General features: G+C 40.9%; 1 protein-coding gene across 4 annotated transcripts in view; it reads left to right on the plus strand.

The window, feature by feature from the left end:
* Positions 1-25088, plus strand: part of VRK2 (vaccinia related kinase 2) — a 71850-nt gene that overhangs the window by 33208 nt on the left and 13554 nt on the right. For all 4 annotated transcript variants that reach the window (XM_006016736.3, XM_006016738.2, XM_025192031.1 and 1 more), the window contains 3 exons: positions 15747-15867; positions 20220-20278; positions 23895-24076. In XM_006016736.3, the coding sequence (XP_006016798.1) occupies positions 15747-15867; positions 20220-20278; positions 23895-24076 (362 nt within the window). The remainder of the gene's footprint in view (positions 1-15746; positions 15868-20219; positions 20279-23894; positions 24077-25088) is intronic.

Here is a 25088-nt window from a genome sequence, read left to right on the forward strand (position 1 = left end):
TGTAGAAGTGGAGGGGTTAATGGGCACTTTTCTATTTTTCTGGCCAGCCAAAGATGCCTTCATGCAGAACTGTGCCTGTTTGTCATAGTCTCTCTGTCTCAGTATTTCAAGATGACATCCTCCTACAAGAAGAAAATTCTTTTTTAAAGCTGTAAAGTGTTAACTTTTTGAAATCTTTTCCAGTAGCCTTTCATATATCTTACTTATTTAAACTCACTTTGATGGTATTGGAAACACATTTGCAGGTAAATTACATACATAGTCCTTTTATTGGATATTGATTGTACTGCCTTGCATTCCAAGGCAGACTTAATTCAACAATTCCCTAATTAGTTAAAGTCATAACCTATGTCTTGTATTCATTTACCATTAATTAAACCTTAGCTGTTTATTACACTGCAGTCCAAATCCAATAGCAGACCCATAGAGCCATGGAAAAAAGGGAGTGGGAGGTCAATATTGAAAATATATGGTGCAAAGTCCCACTGATGGCTGCATTGTTCACAATCAATATGGTCAATGCAACACAACTTTCTTAGTTGCTATGTCAGCAAGACAAAAAGTCAATTCTAATGTTATGCCAGTGAGAAAATGGCGATTATTGAAAAAACTGACTCCTGCTGCAAAACAATATTTTTGTTAACTTAAGTCTCCCCTTCCTACTCCCATCCCCCCATATTGAATCTAAAGTAATGGTTTTTAGTTGCCAGCTCTGCTAAGACCACAGTGTCACAAACGATAACTGTAGAAATTTGTGCTTGTTAATAGCTGCTGAACTGTTACCTTAAACTAATACTTTCTAACGAGTTTTAGTTGGCACAAACAACTGTATATTATTGCTTTTTCTATTAAAAGGACCATTGACCATGTAATGTAGGGGGTCTTGATAATTTGCCAGTGCTGTTAAAACCTGCAGTCGTTTAACTCTGGTCATTAGGAAAAATGAAATAGGACTGTCAAGTATATGCTACTAAAACAATTGCACAGCTTGACCTACTAAAAATGGTTTGTGGTGAGGAGGCCCTCTGATTCAGCCCCTTCCAGATCCACCCAGTGCTTAGGGTGGTTTCTGTGAATCTGTGACTTCTTCTGACAACAAGCTTTGTCTGGAATACTAGCCCTTGTTTGTCAGTATCAGTGATTTTCAACCAGAGTGTGTGACAGTGGAGTACCTTGAGATCTTTTCAGGGGTGCCAGGGGGTGTCATGCAGTGTTAGCGCTATTATGTGCGCAAACATAATTCACAATATAAACTCAGAGGGCACGTCCCCAAGAGCTATCGTGTGTGGCAAGTTGTCCTGGGTGGGGTTAGGGGAGGCTGGGTCTGGCAACTGGGCTGGCTCTAGCAGCCTTACCTGGAGGCCTCTCGGAGCTCCAGCAGTGGTGATCCAGGCACACACAGCTTAGCTGGCAGCCAGAGCATGGCTCTGGCCAGCTGGGCTCCAGTTTTGGGTGGCACTCGCTGCTGCAAAGTGTGCCACCTTCTTTTTCTCTGGCATGGATTTTTTTTGACACTGGGATCTTTGAGTGTAAAAAAACAAAACAAAACAAAAGAACCCCGCTGTGCTGCAAATTAGCAGTACATTGAATGTCTGCATGTGTTCCACATGTGGTTTGTTGCGCCACAGACCACATGTGCATGCTTGTGAGGATGCACCCAGAGATTTCAAATAGGAATACAGTGTGTCAGAAGCATTCAGACCTGCTGTGGTCTTGGAGCAATTTGCAACAGAAAAAATGCTCTATTATTTTTCTCTAGCCAAAAAACAAGTAAAAACTAAGCTGACATTTTCTGAGGGGTGCCTTGAATCTAAAAGTGTTGAGAACCACTGGTCTACTTGGTCACTGAGAATGATGCTGGAGGTTGGGACGTTTGTGACTTTGGACCTGAGTAGATGTAGTACTTGTTTTAATTTTCTGGTGAGCAAGGAGGCAGCTCAGGAACTTGACATGCAAGAGGACATGCATCTTTTGTTTCCCTTCCCTTTTCAAATGGAGCAAGGGTCATTTTAAATCTGGATGGTGATAGTTTTGTGCGGGTGATTGAATTCTGCATCTCCAATCCCTATGAATCCTGGGTCAGATCATGCCCTCCTGCTAAAGCCGCAGTATGAATAGATGAGAAAGTGTGTGTGTGTGTTTTGTGGATGTATGTGGATTTTCTGGAAAAGGAAATTTCCATGAGGCATTTGTATAGGGTTTTTTCTTAGTCAAACAAGGTTTGCTCCCAGTGGAAAAATCTGGAGATCCTGACCACAATTCTGGCAAATTTCAGGGAATTCAGGGGAGGTCAGAGTGACCTGGGCACCAACCATGCCACCCTCCCCTTTTTCCATCCCCATGCCACCCCAGATCCATTGATGTCATATTACCACACAATCCTCATGGCAGCAGAAGCCCGTGGGACACTTAGCAAAAAGATAATAATGTCTGAATTCACTTCTAACATTGCAGGAAATCTTGCAAGGGACAAAAGGAGAAATTGTGCCCTACGTAAATTCCATCAGGGCAGTAAATTGTTGTTAGGGCCTCGTTCCACATGCATCTAAAACATGGAACAATCCAAATCTTTCACAGCAAGTAGCTGCTGCCTGTTGCAATATGTGGTGATTCACCCAACTCCTGTGAGGCCCAGATAGGTAGTTGTAAGACACCATATCTTTACTTTGCATGTTTTTTTGGTTTTGCTACCACATTCATAGTATTTTGGATGTGGGCTTCTGCTGCCACAGTATTATTAAACAGCACTGGATATGCATCCAATTTAGAGAAGGGGGACAACCAGCTAGTTAAAACACTTGCAACCTGAAGTGTTCAAAACATTTTAACAAATATTTCCTTTCTAAAAATAAACAAATGTTTCCCCCCTTACCAAATGCCATTAAATGTCTTTGTTGAGGACATCTCAGCTTTGCAGTTTGGCATTAGATTGTCTGTGTTTTGTCTTATTAAAATCACAGCGGGGAAAGGAAGAATAATAGCAAGAGTAGGAAAATGCAGCCTTTGTTTTGCAGCCTTGTAGTTTAACTGTTAGAAAACACAAGCCCTGTGCAAGGTGCATGACCCAGTCAGCCACTCTTGGACTCCGGCTTTATTTGCCTTACTCTGGAGAGCATTTACTTAGGCTAGGGATGGGCAAGATCTGGCCCACCAAGCAATTCCATCCAGCCTGAGGGTACCCACCAATTAATTGTACCCCACCTAATCCATGTGCCTTGCTCCCATCCTGGTGCATGGAAAGGCCTGGCCCAGCCAGCCTGCAGCTTGCAGGAGGGGCTGCTGCTGCCACTGCTGCAGTCGCCGGGGCACCTGCTCAGCTTCCCTGGCCTTCAGCAGCTTCTCCTTGTCTCCCTATTGTAGTGCTTGCTCTGGGCAGCAGGTAGGAAAACAGTGGGAGCAGGGGGACCTGTGGTGTGGGGGTTGGCGCGCTGCAGCCATGGGTCATGGGAGCGCGGAGCCCATGTCCAGGGAGGCAGAGGGAGCACGGAGCTCGGGTAGGCAGGGTGTGGGTGAGAGGGAGGGTGGGGGGTGTAGAGGCCCCCCCACACATACACCCCCATAATGCACAGCCCCCACTGCTGAAGGCAGCAGGCTGGGGTTCTCAGGGCATTTGTATCGCAGCAGCTTGCGGCTCTAGCCAGGGATGTATATGGTGACAAGGTGCACAGCCAAGCTGACCTGCCTCTGTCACGCAGGGCTCCCTGTGGCACATGTGCTGCTTCTGGCAATGCAGACCACAGGGGACTCCACATGATGGAGTTGGCTGCCTTCCCCGCCACGTGCAGCTACCTGGACTCTGCTGGAAGTGGCCGGGAGCCCTGCCCCCTGCTTTTGTGGTAGCAGCTGGCTCCATCACACTGGGCTTCCCCTTGGTGGCATGCAACTGCCTGGAGCTGCATATGTGCCCCATGATAGAGGCAGGTCAGCCTGGATGCACTCCTTGCCACCATGTGCAGCTCTTGGCGGAGCCACACACCTTTTGGGCAGCAGTGCCTGTGTGGGCTGGAAGTACCTGGAGCACCCACCGCTTGCTGCTGCTACTACTGCTGCCACCAGTGACAGAGACTACGTGCCAAGGGGAGGAGTGTGTGGGGGGTCCCCAGAGCCCCCCTCCCTCCCTCACATCCCACAAACCGCATACACCCACACCCTGCCCCCAGACCCCACCATACACGCACACACCCCCAACCACACCCCACACACTCCCCACCACACAAAATACAAGAGAGAGACTTTATTTTTAACCTGTTATGCAGTCACCTCATCTACACTACACAAACACAAATCATGACAAAAATATTTTTTGGAATAAAATTAAAGTATGTTATAGTAGATGTTCGACTTTTACTAAATGATTTTGTTTATTTCTGGTTCAAATGGCAACCCCCCCTCCCCCTCCAAAGGATTACTTCTGGGGGCAAGGGGAGGGACTTTCCGTGGCAAATGTCAGGGGTTAGGGGTGGGACTCCTGGTCCCAAAATGGCAACTAGGGGGCATGGCACCTGTCAAGGGGTGGGGCTACCTTTGCAGTCCTCAACAGCTCACCAGAATTCATTAAGTGGCCCTCCAGCCAAAATAATTGCCTGCCCCTGGCCTAGGTGGTAGTTCACTTTGGCCAGTCTGTGGGAGGCAGATTTTAGGCTGCTTAAAAATTGCTTTTAACTGAAACATCTAGTCATAGTAAAGCACTACGGGGGTAAACTGGCTAACGTAGGCTGCTGGTCCACCAAAGGCTGAACAAAGGGGAGACACAGGAAGAATAAGATGAGGATGCAGGCTGATGCATATGAGGGATGTAACTTTTCCCATGATTCTTAGGATGTAGTGTTTGCTCCCTGACTGTGTTGCCTGCAGAAGGAGAGGAAAGAACATCTTTCAGGATGGTAAGGCCAATGGTATAAGGTTGGGCAATGTAGTGTTGGTAACTACACTACATTGCTGGGATGATGTTTTTGTTATCCTCCCACACTGTCAGCTGTAAAGCCCATTTAGAGCAAAGGTTTACTTATTCACATCTCCTTTGTTCTGTTTTGTTGCTATATGATTTGTAAAAACTTGGTACGGCTTGAAAAAACACAGGTAGGTCTTTGGTTTAAAAACAAAGCAGGGGGGGTGGTGAACATAATAGTTTGGTTTGTATTTTACCAGTAATTTGATATGGGTTAAAATGGCCTTTAACTATGTTTTCTATGCTTGAGACAACTTAAAATACAGAGATGGATGAATGGTGCATGGCCAGGGCCACAGGACCTTCCCCTACCCTTTTTCTGCATCCTGGATGCTGGATCCAGTGCATTTGGTGCCTATTCCAGCTAGTCCGAGATCCATGCTGCCCCAGACTGGCCAGGGCAGGTGTGGGGTGCGGTGTGGGTTCTGGACTGGCTGGAGTGGACTCAGCTTGCAGCTCAGATCCTGTGTTGCACAGATCCCGGGCTCTGTGTAGGACCAGAACAGTGTGTGCCACATGCTGTATCTTTGACACTTGCACTGTAAATGTGGATTTGGGGAGACAGTTCAGTGTACAAACAATCCCCATCGTTGGGGTTTGAGGGCACAGTTCAGTGTACAAACAGTCCCTACCCTGAAAGTTTTATATTATGTTTTCAGGCTTGAGTAGTTACAAACAGTATAAGAACAGGGATTTATCTCCATGGCTGGTGAAATCAGTGGAGCTTTGTTGAGCTAAGGTTTTGGCTCATGGTAGTACAGCTGATAATAAGTGAAGCTCTCTACAGACATACATGCATTAATGCTGCAGAGTCAGTCTCCCAAGTTGCCACATGTCAGATTTCTAGTTGTCCACGCAACCTGATGCATATGCATCATCATTCAGTCTTCACTTATGTGATCACACTTTTTTTTCCCCAGAAAGATGCATACCTCATTCAGTGCACAAGATGGTTGATCTTCACTGAATGAATAACCTGCTCAGTATTTCTCTTTATTTTCATTACATAATATATGGTCCCATGCCATTTTTACTACCCACTCTTCGAATCCTGCTCTGAATACAAACTTTTAAATTTCTTTTAACTTTCCTGTGGTGTTCTTCACTACAATATCTGAATGCTTCATAGCCATGAAAGAATTAATATCTTTACAGCATACCTGTATGGGAGGAAAGAATTATCCTACTTTAAGACTGAGAAATTAAGATCAAGATTTTGAAAATTATCCACTAATTTTGTGCACTAAACTCGAGATATCCAGGACTGGATTTATAGAGAGCTAAACATTTTATAAGATATTCTCTGTACAGTTTCCTGTTACTTCAGCTACAGTTATGAGTGCCTGAAACTTCTGCAGATCATTCGATCCCCGGTATCTGAATTTTAGCACTCAGAAAATGAAGAACACACAAATAGTATCTACTTGTGAAAAATCAGAATTTCTTCTTTCTGTATCATAACAGGAACTTGGTGACAAATGCAGGGACAGACTAATTCTTCATGGGTCATGCTTAAGAATCTAGCCATGACTTGTCATCTTTCTGCAGGCCTCTAATTTATGCACTACTGATTTTTTTTTTAATTTGCAACAAATGAGTTTGGGATCCTTCACAAAAAAACCTCCTTTGCTATACAACCTCAGTTCATTCCCTGAGCACAATCTTTTATGTGCACTGAATGAGATGGAACTCCTGAAGAAAATCAGTATGCTATGAATAGTTAGACTGTATCATAAAGCATACACACAAGGTAGCAAATTTAAGTTGTACAGGCAGTCTTAATTTGGTTTTTCCTAACACTTGAGTGTTAGGCTTGATGCTCTTTGAATGTAATATTTATTTTTAATATTTGTTGGACATGAGATCTTTTTTCAGTTATTTTACTTACTGTATTTCATCTTTAATATTTCTCAAGGCTCAAAAGAAGCAAGTGGTAGAACTTGTTTCCATTTGTCTAGCTCAGTATAGCTTTCTAACTTTCACAGATTATTATTTATGAATTAGCTACACAAAAGCAAATATATATCTGCGGTGTTAAAAATGAATGTAAAACTGAACTGGTTACTTTTCAAAGTAACTCTTGACTAGCCTGGAAACTGATATAATCTCTCTTCATAAAGCAAGTACAATACAGCTAGCTTCCTCTCAAGCTTCCCTGTAATTTAAATCAACACACCTTGTGGCTCTTGGACTTTAATTTAGCCCATTCCTTTCTCAGCCCTTGTCTAGCATGGGGGTGGCCAATCTGTGGTATGGGTAGCCTCTTTGTGTGGCACGTGCCAAATTGAGGAGGGGACAGGCAACACCGTGGCAGATAGTGTCCTGTCTGAAAGCAGAGCATTGGATCAGGCAGGGAGCAGAAAACAAAGCAGCAGATTGAGCAGTAGGGGTGTGCAAAACGGGCCCTATTCAATTCAGATTCAGCCCGAATCGGGGACAGTGATTCAATTTGTTGATTTGGATCACTGTCCCTGATTCGATTCAGTCAAAGCTTTGCACAGCCCTATTGAGCAGGGGAAAGGGATTGGAATGGCATTGAGGGAGAGTACAGGGCTAGTTTGTGGCATGCCTGCCAAAAAGTTTGACCCCCACTGGTTTAGCAAATCAGTTGAGATAGTGTCCACTGAGATCCAAGTTTCTAGGGATTGGACAACACATTATTCTTCCGTGGTTTACAGTTTTATGATAGTTATAAGACTGGAAACTCCTCTCAAGAAGTATAAATAATTTTGGAAACTGAAGTCCTTTTTCATTTGAGCTTCTGGGTTAGGTTATAAGCTAACTGGTATGAGGGGAAAGGTAGCCATGATGGGCCAGGGATATGAGAGAAGTAAGATTTTTTTTTTTTTAAGTGAGATAATATCCTTTATTGGACCAACTTAGATAGTTAGGAAACAGACTTTTTGGCTTCAGCCTGCTGCTTTCTCTCACAACTATGCAGGTTCATCCTATAAGTGAACTTAAACATACTTGTGTTGTTGAGACTCCCTGTTTATTCCAATAGGAGTGTGGCAATATGGTGTTCATACTGTGCCTGCCTTCCACCCTGTTTTTAAAGGTGGTCTTTGTCTTCCTGCTGCAGTTTCCCTGTCATCTTGGACTAAAATGGGTGCTGATATAGGGATAACAACAGAAGACAGTTGACTTGAGGATTCTTCTGTTGGAAGAGTCCCTTCGAGAACTGGTTTGATGGGGAAGCTGTTCTTGGTAATGAACTCACCTGACAAATCTCTGAACACCAAGGGAGGCTGATCAGAGAATGAATTCATGGAAGGACTGGAAGGTTATAAAAGGGTGGGACCTGATACATTCTTAGTCTTCAGAAGCTCAAATTGATAGGGGAGCAGGTTGGACCAAAATCCTGATGAGGCAGAGGGAAATCTGAGCTTTCTTCTCACAGATGAACTCCCAGGACTCTCCTGGGAAGGCTTAGACATCCGGGGTTCCTGATATTCTGAAATGCCTTGTGCTTTGTCTTTTGCATAAAATAGTGAGGGTTTTGGGAACTGCATGCAATGCTTGCTTACTTGCATCTGTCCGAAGCCTCTGTGAAAACTAAACTGCAAGCCAGAAGGCAAACGCCTCCAGTAGAATACTTGGAAAGGGTAGGCTTAACTTGCAGCTGGAATCTGAGTGCTTAGGATTTGAACCTGAGGACAGGCAATTCATTTATGGCTTCCAGGTCTTGTGGGGAAGGAGTGGAAAGGCTACATCATTCAGAGATTTGGTTGCAGGATCTTCTGACTAAAACACTGCATGCAGTCAGTAAGGAGCACTCAGCAAATGCCATCACATAGGGATGTGTTTTTAATTGGAGATTGTACTTTAAATTAAATTCCTTATTATGCTTCAAAGGTAGAGTCACTATGGCTGCCTTGTTTGTTTTAGCATTGAATTTGAGTAAACCCTATTGAACATATTCTTATGTTCATATTTTTAAAGGCCAGGCTGTATAAACAGTATAACATTTTTGGCTTGTTGCTTGATAATTAAGGAGAGTTATGTCTGCATCAAACGTACATTTTAAAAATTTGTTACATAGTTAGTAGTGTTAAAAAGTAATATTTGGATCAATGCATTGTATGGATTTTTGTAGATTTTCTACTCACTGAGGCATGCAGTCAATATCTAATTTCTCTGGAGATATACTGCGCTTAACATATTGAGCTTTTTTAAATACTCTAGAACTGTGCATTGAGTGTGTAAGACCAGTTTCAATTTGGCATCATTGATAAATGCAAGGGTATGAACTGTCTGTATTAAATTCCCTCCAATGTATATTTGTGTTTGCCATGAAGCTTTCCTGTTTGTTTGGCCTTTTAACAAGCAAGTGAATTACAAAATTAATATTAAGATATGTTGCCTGCTTATTACAGTGGTAGAGATACACACCAAAATGTTTGGGTTCAGCAAAGGCATTCTGGAATGGATCTCCACTGAAGCAGTTCATTAAATATATGTTCTTTCTCATGCATGGTTTTTAAGATGGAGATGGCGATGCTGATGATACATTAAGGATATCCAAAGCTGGCTGCTGGGTTATTTATGTCTACTCAGGGTCTATTTTTTTTCAGTTTGTTTCAGTTTGATTCTTATGTGGCATCCATGGCCAAAAGTAACTTTAACCACTCCCCCCCTCTCCCCCCAAAAGCTTTATAGCCGTCATCTCTGCTGTAGGACTTGCCAGTTATTCCTGTAATTTGTGCCTATCAGATTGGATTGTTGCAGTTCATGTCGCATGAAATCAGTTGTAATATGTGTCATAACCCAAAGGTATGATTTTGTGTGTGCTTCGGCACTAGAATTATTCCCGCTAAATTGCAGCTTCGTTGCACGGTGGAGTTTTCTGCTGCGGAGGAGAACCCCGGTGCAAGGGAGAATTTCCCGCCAATTTGTAGCTTCCTTTGCAGGGTGCATTTCTCAAGTTGCAAGAGAAATGCACGGTGCAAAGGAGTTCCCGCCACCCACATGCAAATTTGTTCTCCGCTATTGGCTAGTTCTAAATTATTCCCACGTGACGGCTAACGATTGGCCTGTTAGCCGTATAAGAAGCTTTTAGGGTTTCCGCCCAAGCCGAAGAGGACTCCACATCCATCTCATGGGGACTCTGGATACACGGCAGGGTAATAGAAACCCTGTGTGAGATTCAGAGGAGTTTGGCGACCTGATCCACCGCCCACCTCTTTCCGTCTTTGAGCGATAATTCTTTTTAAGACGTATCTACGAGGTTTCTATTTTGGTGGCGCACTTGTCCAGGGCATCCGGAGCTCTGTTTCCGTGGAGCCTAGCAAACTCCATGTGATTGTTCGTGTTGTTTTGTTTGTAACCGCAACTCAAGCAAGTTTTCCAGCCTGCACCGCAACCATCTCCGGTGTAAGTAAACAATCTTTAAATCTACCATTACGAGTCCGTGCCTAATTCTAGCGTGTCGCCCGTTCTCTCCAACCCCGTGTGCCCGGGCTGCTGGCCACAGCCCGCGCAGAGCACAAAAAAGGGCCTGGCTCACACCCAGCCCGCACAATATGCACAGTAATAATTTTTACTGGCATCATATTGGTCATAGTATTGTAGTAGCTTCCATGTCCTTGTTTATTCACTCTTCTGATAGAACTGTCGTCTTGTGACATCTGGAGAAGGAGTTTAATACTCATCTGTTTTTCTTAGGCTTTTGCTTCAGGGAGTTAGAGCAGAGGGATATCACTTTTGGGGGGTCTGCACATGTTGGCTTACTAGTAATGGGAAGTCCATTATTTTTATCAATACTGTCCAAATTAATTATATATTTCCATAGTAATTTTTTGCCTGTGTCCAGGGTTTATATTCTGGGTACACTGTAAATCTAAGAATCAATTATAGATGTACTCCTTGTGTTTCCAAGCTCATAGATTTAAACACCCTACTAATGTGGAAAAATCAAAAATAAAAACCTTTTCTCATTAAAAGTATCAAGGTAACAGTATGTGATAACACTGGTTTCCAGCATGCTAGTGTTTTTAAGCTGCCACAAACCAAATAAGATGTTCATAATTATTATTTTTCCAGTTGACATGATATTCATATAGTCAGATTATTGATGAGGTGGTCAAATTCTCCGTTCTGTCCACAAAACCTGGGGGAAACCATGTAGAGTCTTCTGTTTTGGACATAACTTTCTCTTATGTACTTCTTAGAACAGTTTTTGTATTTTAACTTGGTGTTGTGGGGGTTTTTTTATACATACATTCTATAAAGTACAAGGTGATAGTACCTATGGGGGTGTGTGTATATGTAATACTATATGCTACAGGTAGTGCTAATGTAGTTTGTTAACCAAACCAAATGGTATTTGTGTAGGGGGAGAAGGGGACCAAAGAGCTTTCGGTTTCAATAAGACAGCAGTAGATAATGAACTCCATTCAGCAGATGAATAATAGGATTTTAATATTTTGAAGGAAAGATTGTTGGAGCTAGCAGCATAGGTGTCCTTGGGTAGATTTCAAAGACCGACTTACTGTTGAGAAATGGGACTTCTTCAAGGTACAGAGCAGGAGGGCTGTCATTCCAGGTGTAGAGAGCTGAAGGGAAAGAAGTGTGCAAGGTGAAGAGTGGGCAGAACCAGGTGAGATGAGGTGGAAATGAGTCTGAATTGTGCAAAGCCCTGAAGATAAGTTAAAGGATTGTTTATGTTGCCAAGTGCTGGATATATTGCAAAGGAATGTCTGGTACAGTCGGGAACAGGAATTCAGTGCAAGTGTGAGAAAAGTATGCCTTTGGTGGTAGACCGAGGTGGGATTGATTATTTTTTATTTTTTTAACACATTCTGCCTGTTCTGTGTGTTTCACAAGGAATGATCAGAAGCAAGAAACATCTAAATAGGATTCATAAATGATTTGGCATGGTCTGTAATTCATATATGTAATCAGTTTGATTATTATAAAATAATAAAATATAAAATATTTTGGCCCACTTATGAGCTAGAGAGCTCATAAGCCCTTTCTAAATGTTTAAGTGAAGCCATTCATTACCAAACTCTAAGATAAATTATCTGGAGGAATTCCCTCTCCTTGTTTTCATTTCCCTGTTTTTGCCTGTGAACATGGATTTGTTGTATTCGGCCTAACACTGTTATGTCAGTTCCAGTATTCTCTTTCTTCCCGTGACTAATACCTCATGGTATAGCAGAAGTCAAAATTCCTTTATAATGCACTAAGATAATTGTGCAAAGCTGTAGGTGGAGAGGGAAAGGAAGTCTTTCCTGGCCCCTGCAGGAAATCAACTTATGGCCTGAAACATGAAATTGGATAACTCTTCCTTTCTAAACTCCTGTATAATGCCTACATGCACTGATGCCAGGAGGCCCCAGTCAGGACCAGAGGTCCCCACTGTGCTAGGCACTATACAAATATACAGTGGCCCTTGCTCTGAAGACCTTACAGTCTAAACAAATGCCAATAGTATGATTATAATGTAATACTAATAGTTTTTTGCTATTATATGTTCACTATCTCCATCACTTATCAGTCTTCTAAGTCACTCTGAGTGGCAGGAGAAAGTTAGCTAAATAAGGACTATAATGGGAAAAAAACGTTTTATATTACAGGCTTTCAGAGTTTTTGGGCATGTTTGGGGATTGAAAGTATAGAATGGCTAGTATATCATTTACTTTTTATTTTGAAACAGTAATCTGAATTTATATTAGACCTAAACTAACTGCAAAATCTGGTACCCACAGAGGCATAATATATTTTCATCTCAGTGTGGGTTGCTTCAGTTATGCTATCCTGATTTAGTGAATTGTTCAGCTCTGTCCCTGAATATTGAGTATGCACAATAGGAGCCTGATTCTTAATTCATAGGTGTTCCTCTAGTGGAATTATTCCTGATTTATTTTGGTACAAACAAGTACAGAATCAGGCCTTAAACCTTCAAGTTAGAAAGAAAAATGTAAAGTGTAGAATACCTTCTTTGTACTGATGTGGTCCCCTCAAACAGCATTTAATATTGGGCTAGGAAGCCAAGTATTATACTTGCCAATAGGAAAGGATTATAATAATTGGCCATTTATTTTTAAAAATAAAGCATAAAAATTCTTAGTCTACACAGAAAATACAATTTAGTTGACATTAAATAGTCTTTTAAAATATAATAATGTAAAAGCGACAAATTATTCAGCAGAATTGCCTGATTTTAAAAGTCAAAATTGTAGGAAATTTTTCTTGCTATGTTTTAAAGTAAAGCAGGTTTTGAGTTATTTCAACCCATATTTATTTTGCTTAATTTATCAAAGACCAGTCACTTCTGATTTTATTAGCAGATATATTTTTCAGGTTAAAATGTAGCTATAATACATGTTGGTAGAGTGTTCTATGCTATGAAAAAATCCAGCTGCTTACTACTATAAATCATATTAGTGCTTCAGTCAAGTAGTTTTGTCATTTTTTTAATACAAAAGATCAAAATGATAAAATAAATTCTCAAAAAGTTAATGTGTCTAATATTGAACTAATGAGAAGTGAGGGAGGGAGGATAGAACAATGCACAGTCAAATAAATAATTAAATTCTAATACTTCTGTAGGGATCTTTAAAAGATGCATGTAAAAAAAACACTGTCTTCCAAATATCTAGGAAGTTGAAATACTGTGGTAGTTTATCATCTCTTTGTAATGTTTTTCACTTTATTTTTAGTGGTGGTTAGAGTGTATAGTTTAGTTATATTCATCTGTATTTCTGTAAAATGTTACTTTACAGACACTTTGGTAAATCTTACACTCTCTCGCGCGCACACACACACACACACACACACACACACACACACACACACACACACACACACACACTTTGCTATACAAGTGAAGTAGCAGATCAGGAAATGGGTGAAAATGTGAATTAGAAGTAATTAGACATAGCCAAACTACAACAATGAAGTAAATTTTATTCTCTGAGGACTATTTCATCTGAAGACCAGTTATGTTAGGTTAGCTTCAGAAATCTAATTGACTTGCCATTACTTACAGCTTCATATCAATTATTCCCTCAGTGAAAAAAGTGGTCCATTGTAATTCTGACAATTTTTCTCAAAGGGCTACTTGTGTGTAGCCTATGTCACACAAACAGGTGCCAGCGTAGCATTTTGTGAAAATTAGAGGATCTGCAATCAAAAGTGCTGGTTTATATGGTTGTAATCTGGAATTGCCGTAATGGAAAAAGGAGTTGTGAACACATGTGTATGAATGGAGTCATTCCACAGTTAACAAGAGATTTATGACTGAAGAAATCGCTACAGAACAGCAAGTGGTAGAGATTGTGTTTTTATTTTAATATGAGAGCCAAGTCTTGCATTAGGACATTGTTGAATATAGCACAGAAAATAAATGACACCCAAGGGATAGTGTAGCATTCTGTTAGATTGAAGGGCCTTTAATAATCCGATAGTCTAATAGCAGTTAAAATAGAGAATGTATAAGAGCTAATCTTGTCTTCTGCTTTTATAATAACTTATGTATGGTAACAAGAAGCAGTTATGATGTGTTGGCACTAACTTTTAGCGGATGACTTTTTAAATTAAAGATAAGTTTGCTGAGTGACTTTTTGGAATTTATTTAATGAAGGCTCATAAAATATGATACCTGTTTACAGCTGGATTAACAGCACCAGACTCTACCAGTAGTCTGCGTCTCCCTACTCTAGACATCCGTTACCAAGCAGATATAAAACTCACATTTTTTCCAATCTTTTTTAGAGGTTACAAATTAATTGGGAAAAAATGTATAATTTTTTTTCACATGGACCTGCTTTTATTTAGTCAATTATTTTAATCATGATCAACAAGAAAACATTAGTGCATTCCTACTTACTGTAAACTGTTGGATATGCTTCAGATACACAAAGAAAGAGTCTGCCTTTTCATGTGTAAATTATACAGTTATTTTAAATTAACAGTTGACAATGTTAGTGGTTGGAATACATTGCAATGTGTTTCTTTCCCTGGAAAAAGCCAATATACATATAAATTCAAATCCCTTCTGTGTCTCTGTGTAGAAGATGTTTGGGTTTTGTAGAATAGAAAAAAAATAATGCATTATTGCATTTTAGTCAATTCTTCCATTTGGGGCATGGAGATGGTTATGGTGTTTGTGAAATAAATCTGTGCTTTTCTTACTTGGAAACAAAATTTATGAATGACTTGCTAAACAGCAAGTGTATTTTAGCCTGTGCTATAGCTTTTTCTTTAAGCAACCAGTTATGGAACTGGTAAGTAGATGGATTTGGTGTATAAATGTACACTAGATGGCAGTTTTGTCATATCTTCCAACTTCAAATAGTTCTGTAGTAGAACAGGAAAGGCCATCAGTGTTTAGTCTGCACTCAAAGGGTCTCTGCATGACCAATGTGGACCCCATGGACTTCCTGGAACATGTGTTAGCAATTTAGCAGCAGACATTTATTTCTTTGTTTTACTGCTTGGCTCTTTGAGAAAGTGTTGGTGCTAGGTTATGGGCTGTCTGGATCATGTCAGAGGCCATGGGGATCAAGTTCATGTGACAGGCCAGACTAAGGAAGGATGAAGTTGGAGGAGGTGAGGAAACTGACCCTTACTTTCAACAGCAACAAGTCACTGCCTGTCTGTGGAGTGAAGCCAAAAGCCTGGGCGTTTTAGTTCTAATACAGCTGAACAAACAAAACACTTTGCCCATTTGGCTTTTTCATATTTCATCAACAGTAGTTCAATCAAAGCCTTTTCTATTTCTTAAGAAGAGGTCCTTATTCTTCATCTCTCTCTCTGCTTTTTTTTTTTTTTTTTTAATTCTTACTCCTAGCCCCATCCAGACGAGGTGACCTCGAAATCCTGGGCTACTGCATGCTGCAATGGTTATGTGGGAAGCTACCCTGGGAGCAGAACCTGAAGGACCCTGTAGCTGTCCAGACTGAGAAAATAAAGTAAAAAATAAATAAATAAATAAATAAATATTTCCATCATTACCAAAACAGGTCTGAAAGGGAACTTCAAAAAGAGTTCACAGCCTGGAGACTATTACCTTACATGAAAACTGAAACAACTTTCCTTAATTAAGATGCATGCTAGAAAGTTCTTAAAAGATGTGAGCTCTGTGCATATGTGTATCACGTGCACCTATTTATGTATGCACAAATACATGGAGATTTGATGTACACAGACTAAGGTTGTGCATTTTTTTGGCATACCTTTTTGACTTCTTGGTTATTTAAAAGGCTACATTTGCAAATCAGTATGTCTGTAAGCTATGTGATCGGAATGATACTGTTAAAATATGTACTGCTTTGCAGAGACCAAAATGTACATTATGAAAGTTTTCCATATATTTTTCATGTTGATACATTCCCTTTCTTCCATTTTCAGTTGTGTAATTATTATTTTTTGACAACAAATAAATCTTCTGGTTTAGATTTTTAGTGCTACATAAGCCTACTGCCATAGAAACATTTTAAATACCCTAATACTAAAACCTTAGTTGAATTTTTTTTTCCCCCTCAGCATGACTAATTAGAGCATACTAAAGCAACAGTGTGTTGCCATTTTTTTTGGTGTTCTCACTGAAGGGACTTGAGAGAGTTAATTGCATGTGGTACAATATAGCCTGTACAAGGATATACAGAACAGCAGTTATCCATAGATATAGCATCACAATTGGAGAAGGCAGCAAACTTTTAAGTAGGGCAAGTCACAACAGAGGTACACAATAGGGATAGCTGATCCACAAAAATCAATCTGCAAATTCAGTGTGGCATCAGCTCTCAACAGAGAAAAAGGTTAGCCTGCAGACGGTGGATAATACAGATTGCATCTGTAAATGTTGACATCGTACGTTATGTTTAATATTTCTCCTTTAGAAGTTCTGATCATTACAGAACCCCCTGCAAACTAGCACTTACACAATTCAATGTTAAATCAATTTAATCAATCAAGCTGCTTCACTAATTTTGCACTTGCAGTTAACTCTGAGAGTGCTGGTATTTTTCCAGTGTGCCATCCCAATGAATGCTTAGAAGAAAATACAAAAATGGTACAGTTCTGTTGAGCAGAATTTTTCTCTTATTTGTACAACTGGAATGAAATGAGTGCCTCAGTAGCTCCCTTAATTGTCTCTGATTTTCTGTCCCTGTAATGTTTTAGATAGCCTGTATGTATACACATAGGTTTCCATTTATGAGCATTGTGTGTATGTGTTCTGGGGGTGTGGGAACCTGCCCCTTTTAACTCAGATGCTCTTGTAGTAGAACCAGATCTGTCCTATTGAGGAAGACTGGGAGACCTGGATGTCAGGGAGCTGTTGACAAGGGGACAAGGCTTGGGATCCTACTTTTGCAAAGACCATGCCATTCTTTTATCTTCCCCTATTTCTCTAGTCACATAGCACTGGATTTTTCTTGTCCCTAACTCAGAAGAATAGAGCTGTTCCCCAAACCCTAAGACTAGCCAATTTATAAGTATCTTACCCAGTGGGCACCCAGTAACCGGCAGCGGTCATTTATGACCCTACTCCGCAGTAGCAATGAGCTACTGCACAGTAGCAGTGGTGACACAGTTAGTGCACGCTGACACTATATTGCCATAGCGTTTCATGTAGACATGCCCAGTATGTGTCAGTCCAGGCACTAAGGTAGCTATTGCAGAGAAGTTTTTCAGCCCTGCCAGGAGCAGGAGCAGGGGCTTTTGTCTCTAGCCTCAGGGAATTTTAGCCAATGCCGTTTTTTTCCTTTTTCCTTGGTTTTTTTTATAACATGCCATATTTTAACTCCTTATATCTCCATCAGTATGAGTCACCTTGGTATGCCTTTGTGTTTCATCAAACTACATTTTTGCCAGCTGCAAACTTTTAAAGACAAAATTGGTTTCAAGTTGTCAGATGACAAATAAAAGTATCTGAAAGGTTTACATTAAAGGAAAACTCTGGTATAACATAACAGATCTTTTAATTGTGACTCATAATTACAAGTGGTGAAACAGCAGTTAACTGAAACAGAAAAATATTTAACAGTCAAAAAAAGGCAATGGTGCAGTGGCTGCCTTATGAGGTATATTAAGCTAAGGGAATGCAGGTCCCCTGAGAAAGCATAGAGTTTCAAAGTGCAAGTTTGTGGAAATTTCCCTTAATTTACTTCAGAATCTCCAGTTTCTGATGCTGCTTAATCAGATCTAAAATCTCTTAAGCCACAAGACAGGCCATGCCAGGTGACTGTTCTTGGCCCTTAACATAGAGAATGTTGCACAGGGATGAGTATTTGGAAAGTTTATTTTTAAAGACATACTGGCCGCATCTATGCATGCACTTTACTGCTGAGTAGACTAATTAGCTATGGAGTAAAGTGTCACCTTCTACATGTGTGTTGGTATTAGGCCACAGTAAACTAATTTATGTCGGTCAGCATAAGATAGTACTGTTGAGAGAGTACTATTTTATACTGGGGTAATTTACTGTGATTAAATGCATGCTGACCACAGGTGTAAACTGTGCTGGGTCAGCCCAGCCAGCCAGGAGCCAGACTCCTGCCTATCCACACAGCTCCACACTTTCAGCACCCTCATGCCCCAGCCAGCCTTTTTGCTGCCCAAAGCTGCCACCCAGAGCCTGGGGCTGACCCTCCCTGCCCACCCCCACTCCCATGCCCCCTGCCAGCTTGGGCCTGTTCCACATTGGTTCAAATTTCTGCTGCCTTAGGTGCATATGTAGACACTGTGCCTGGAAACAGCTTACTCTGGCTCAAATTGTTGTGGAGTTTATTGCTTCACAATTGCATATGTAGATGCAACCACTGTGTCGTAAAATATCTATTGAAAACCTGCCCTTCCATCTCCCATTTGGCACCAAATGTGATGGAGTTTGTGCAGACAGCTCTTCAGAAGAGCTTTCCAGGGCCTCAGACCTTCTGCATGCTAGGCAGTTCTGCTTTGCAGTGTCTCTCCGCTGTCACAGCAGCTAGGTTTTGAGGTATGACACAGCCATAATATCTAATGCTCTGCAGATCTACATGGCTAATCCCCCTCTACCAAAGGACAACCTTGGCTGTTGTTAAGACCTTTATGAAGCCATTACATACCAAATTATTAGTTTGAATAGGAGTGATCCCTTTGTGTTTTCTGAGTCAAACTGATCTATCCTTATCCTCAAACCATGGAGTGCATCCACTGTGTTTCATTCAAAGCAGGACAGTGCAGGTTTTGAAGTTAAAAAGCAATTTTTCCCCTTGTGTAGAGTTTGCTTCTGTTGGGTCTCCCCACAGGCCAGGGAAATAGGGCCATGAAGTGCAGGTATTCCTGCTTCCTCTCCGCCTTCTCCAGAGCTGTGAATGCGTTAAGATCTTGAATGCTATAGTAATGACTGTGGAGCAGGGGTGGGCTGGATGCGGCCCTCCAGGCCATTCTATCTGGCCTGCAGGGCCCCTAAAAAATTTAGAAAATTAATATTTATCTGCCCCAGGCTGCCTGTCATGTGGCCCTCGATAGCTTGCCAAAATTCAGTAAGTGGCTGATGGCATCCATGTTGTGCATTACTCTGACCTAATTACTGGGGATGTGAAAAATGAACCAACACATGTTTAAAAATGCAGAGAATTGTGGCAGAATAACATGACTTCATGTAAGGAAAGACTGAAGTCATGAGGCTCACCTAGAACAAGGAACAATATATAGTTATAGTCATGCTCAGGAACGAGGGAAGGCATAAATTATCTTCATCCTCCCTTTTTTTTTTAGGATGAATCTTGTTTTTAGTTCCTTCTCACTTGGTCAGCTGTACCGACTGGCAAGTAGAAAGTCTAGCCATGGCTCTGTCTCTTTATTTGTTACAAGGCAGATGAGGCATGCACTGCTTTCCCCCACTACACATGTAGTTGTAACACTGGTGGCCATAGCACAGCTGTCCCTATTCACCTGTGTTATGTCTAGGAAGAATCTGGTGCTAAATGATGACAGAAACAGATCCATAGCTGCTCCCAACTTTCAAAACCACAGGAATTTTTAGGCTGAGCGCCAAGTGATAAATTTAAACCCAAGGGATTTATTTCCCCTCTGGCAAGTTTATAATCATTTTCAAAGAGTGAAGGTGCTTACCTGGCCACAGGTATAATTTTGCTTACATCTGTGGCTTCCAAATGGTTACAAATATAGTGGGTAGGCAAAGTTTTTGATAGAGGAATTGTGAATCCCAGATGTCTGTGCCATTTGAAATGGAGTCTTGCTGTCTCCAAGAACTCCAAATAAAGGATCACCCGCTCAAAGCCTGCGTTAAACTTGTTGCATTCTTGTGTTTCAGGCTTATGGATGAGCTCCCACATTCAGTGATGAAGTTGGCTCCTCCTGGAAGCAGCTGTAGTAAGCATGATTACAGAAATATGGTGTGGTGTATAAGTCTAGTTTATTCTATTTGGGATTAAGACTGTTAAATATGTTTATAACATTTTTGGAGGCAGAAAAGCAAAGTAAATGCAGTGAAACCTGAACTGTAAAATATTAAGCTGAATTACCAGCTCTGCAACACCTAAGAAAAATGCATTCAGCAATGTGCCAATTTATCGTCTTGGGGTTTGACCCCCAAAAGTATGACACTTAGGCACAACAGTTGCCATGTGCAGTCACCTTTAGTTATTCCTGCCATACCAAACTTTGCAGGTTCAGTATCTACATCACAAATACTCTACCAGCCATCAGAGCGAGTTTGAGCAAGACTAGCAGGTAAGAACAGGCTAGGCAGTGTATAGCATTCCTTTGTATATCAGATGTGTCCCCCTGTATTATTAGGCAAGTTTGGTTGGAAATGTGACTAAGATTCCCACCCTTTTGTCATTTCCTCTGTCAGTTTCTAGTACTGTTTCCCCCCAGCTATTGTTTTAGTTGCTTCCTACTTACCTTTTTCTCTTTCCAATCCTTTTCTTTGTTCTTTCCCCATTTCCTTCTCTCTGTTCATGCCCTCAGTTTATCAGTCACTCCACTTTCTCCACTTCCATATTCTCAATTTATTTCTTCGTTTACAATTCCCTGCAACTCCCATGTTTTACCTCCATTTAGTAACAGGAAATTATTCTTGATGAAAAGGTTGCTGCATTAGCACCTTTCATGAAACAAAAGGTTTGCTGCTCTTTCCTCGCTTTTTGAGCTGTGTTGTTGGAAGCACTTTGTTCTTTCCCATAGACAGAAGAGGAGTAGGAGCCAGGTAACAGGTAATCGTGTGTGTGTGTGTGTGTGTGTGTGTGTGTGTAAAATATGAGTAGTGTTGCATGGGAGGCTAATTTTTTTTAATTGCTTATGTAAAGCTAGTGGCTGAGTGATGTAACTCTTGATTTGCCCTGGTGCAGCAAAGAACTGGACCCAGTGCATTTGTAAGTGCATCTGTTCCAGGTTGATAACAATCACTATTAAACAACTGTTCTTTTAACTTCTGTGCATATTCTAGTAATACTTCACCAGTAATAAGGCATGATTCAACACCCAGTATATTCAGTTAAAGTTTTCCATTGACTTCAGTGCAACTGGATAAGACCAATAATTTACAGAAGCATTTGTTTAAAACCTGTGGCTTGCAGGTTTGCTTACTCAAAGGGAGGGTTGAACTGGTGCTGCTCACAGCATTTGTGCATTCCAGCTGGACACTCCTAGAATTAGGGTGTCAGATCAGCCCTTAAGACTATTATTGTAGATGTCCTTCTTGGACAGGAAGATTTTGTTGTGTTATGCTAAAATGATGGAAATAGGAGATTGAAATGCAGCTTATAAATAAAGGGATGGCTTAAAATCTGTTAGCAGGATAAAAGAGGACAGCAGGGTAGGTGACAGATCTTGTTCTTTATCAAGATATCTTATCTTTCTGCTTCCTTTCCCCATTATCCCATAAAATAAAAATTAAGTAGATGATATATCAATGAAAGACTTGATTTTCAGCAATGGCCTACAATTTTATGGGTGTACCTGATAGCAGAGAGACTTGCATCACCAATGAGAGAGATAAGCTAGGTAGCATAACATCCGAATGCTATGAATTGCACCTAGAATTTCTTCATTGTAATTGCAAAATTAAAGGCCGCATTGAGTCCCAGCTAAAAATCAGGCCATAAGCTATAACTGTTAAGCTCAGCTTGAAATCTTTTGTTTAGCCTGAAAAGACTGTCTCTGTTATTGTCAAAGATGTTTAAAGCCAAACCAGAATTCCAGAGAAGCAAACTTCCAGTCCAAAGCCTTGCCCTGCATGACTTTCTGAACATAAACACTATGAACTTTATTCTTTGACATTTTGGTAGTTTCGTTTATTAAATAGGAATACTATCCCTCCAGGACACAGTTATGGCTAATGATTCAGAACAAGGGCGGCCAGCCAGTAGCACATGCTGCAGATGGCATGGGCAGCCTCTCTCTGTGGCACACAGCACTGAGGATGGGGCAGGTAAGACAACAGCAGACAGGGCAGGGAGCAGAAGTCTGAAGATCAGATCAGGCAGGCTGCAGAGGGCAGGGAGCAGAAACCGGAGCAGAATATGAGGCAGGGAGAGGGGATCAGAGTGGCACTTTGGGATGGCATGTGGTTTAATTTGTGGCATACCTGCCAAAATGGTTGGCTACCAGTCCATGGGCCAGATCCAGCCTGCTCTGCAGTGCTTTCAGATCGGGCCTGGAGACCTTGTGCTGCACTAGTCAGCCACCTGAGGCTCCAGTAAAAGGGGAGCTCTGCCTGTGCCATGCCACGCCACAGTTGGGAGGTATGGGCTCTGGTGAAGGGGAGCTTTGCCATACTACATTGTTCCCTGGGGAGAAATGGTGGCAGAGGCTGCGCTCTACTGCCTGCCTGCCTTCTGACCTGAGCTGGGTCATTCCAGTCCCTCCCCCTCCAGAAAATGTTGTCGACCCCTGACTTCAGGCATCTTAGCCACATGCAGTCTAGGGTATTAGAAATGCTGCAAGGGTTTTAAGTACTGTAAGTACTGTTAGGATAGAAATGTAAGCAGGAGTTGACAGAGAATTTTTTATGCCTTAGCTGCTTCAAGCTCTCAGAATTCTCATTCATATGTGGTTTTGGTTGTACTGTACTTTTTAATGGAGTTTGTATACAAGTAACCCAAAAAGGAACCTCTTGATTTGGGGCAAATTCTCATTGAGAGAGGTTTAGTAAGTATTCTTGAGCTGTTTACTTATGCTGCTTATTTCCACCAAATTCCCAAACGTAGCAGATACGACTGGAAGAGTGTTTATATACTCTGTGAAGCTGTCTTAACATCTTTACACCACGGGTCAAAAAGGACTCATGTTACTATCTACTGTGACAATTTAATTTTAGGATTATAGTAAAACATTCAATAATAAGAGAAGCTTGTTTGTTTCCCTGTATGTACCCTATAGTAGTATTACCAGATTGCTGAAGGCGTTGGTATCCCTTGAGGTACCATCTGGTGGCAGTGGCAAAACAGTGTAGTTGGTGGGTTACACTGTTAAAGACCCAGTCCCAATAAAATCAGTGGTTCTATAATGGTTTTCAGGATGTCTGCATAGTGCATAGTTTGTCAGATAACTTTAAATCCAAGCTTTTTTCTCTGTTTTTTAAATGCTCAAAATGTAATGCATTTATGTACACTAGTACTAAATACACAACAATAGCATTTTAAAGGTCCTGTTATGATCTAGCAAATTTCAAAATATTTCTAGATGCTAAATAATTATTAATGATTTTGAACAAACATGTATTTAACTTATGCATTGATACTGAACAAAGAGCAATAGGGGCACCGAGTACTTTTTTCTTACCCCGAGAATGAAGTATTCTTTTATTTCAGTATTTTTCTGTCTTTTAGATATTGCCTTTGGTCCTGTTTTATCTATGTGGTGGTTCACATTGTTTTGTCATTTGCTTGGCAGTGGGGCTGGGCGTGGGCAGCTTGAATTTAAAGGTTTTCCAAAGTTTGAAAACTCCATCAGATGAAACACACACTTAAAATACCCTTCACAGGTGAAATAGCCAAGTTTTTGGCATGCGTTTATGATTTAGCTTATGATGAAAAGCCAAAGTATGAGGTGCTAAAGAAAATCCTGGTGGATGGACTTGAGTCAAGTGGAAGGTACTATGATGGCCCTCTGGAAATTTCCACTGCTAAACGCACACGAAGTCAGCCTGCTTCTAAAGGTCTAAAAGTAAGTAATGCAGTTCTGTGATTATTTTCTGAAACCTACTATTTGATAGTTGCTTTTTCTTTTGTAAAAGAGGAAACAGTTTAATATCTCAAAATGAGACTGACACAGCAGTTCTGTTGCCTTAAATACATCACATTTGTTAATTCCTGTTTCCCCTGGCTTTGCTAAAAAGTGGGATGTCAACCCTTAAGGAGGAAAAACTGTCACGAGTCCTTTTGACCTACAGCCTCTCACTTCAAAGTAGTAGGTCTGTGGAGAATCATTTACTTTCAGGATAATGGGGAAGTCAAGGACTTTGTTCGCTAACATCTTGAAGGCAAGTTTGAATGCCAGGTTTTTCTTTTTGGCCAGATTAAAAGCAAAGTTGCTTTTTCTTAGTAAAAACATTTAATTCACTTTCTCTCCCTCAAACTTGTGTCATTTGCCTTTGCATTCCTCCAGCCACCAGTCTGGGTGGGATGCTATTCTGAGACTTAAATAGCTTATTTGTATGCAGTGCTATATGATGCTCTTTCTAGCACAAAGTTTAAAACTGACAGCTATCATGTTTATATATTTTTCCTTTGTATTTTTAAGTCTGAATCTATACAGTTAATAAAACCTTTTATGTTTTAATAAACTTGGGACCAGTGCAATTAGTGGTCTTACTGGACATAATATGAAATATCATTCCTACAGTCTATCTCCCTTTAAAATACACATATGCAAAAGCTCTATTTCTTCTCTGATGGGTGTGTAATAAGTTAGGGTCAGGGTACCATTCATTTTTAATATTTTTTGTGAACTTTGGACCATCGTAAGTGTACATGAGCCAAGAATGCAGGATGCAAACTAATGTGACTGATAGGCTGCTAGATGAATGGTGATTCAAGTATCAGTGCACAGATGGTTCTGATTTGCTGAGTTTTGTAGCTGCTGCAACTGAAGACATAAAATATCTTTCTAGTCATAAATTAGCTCTTTGGAAGCAAAACCTTGGCACCAGAGCTTTACAACCTTCAATTAGTAGGGA

Source organism: Alligator sinensis, unplaced genomic scaffold (genome assembly GCF_000455745.1).
Source record: "Alligator sinensis unplaced genomic scaffold, ASM45574v1 scaffold219_1, whole genome shotgun sequence".
Lineage (NCBI taxonomy): Eukaryota > Metazoa > Chordata > Crocodylia > Alligatoridae > Alligator > Alligator sinensis.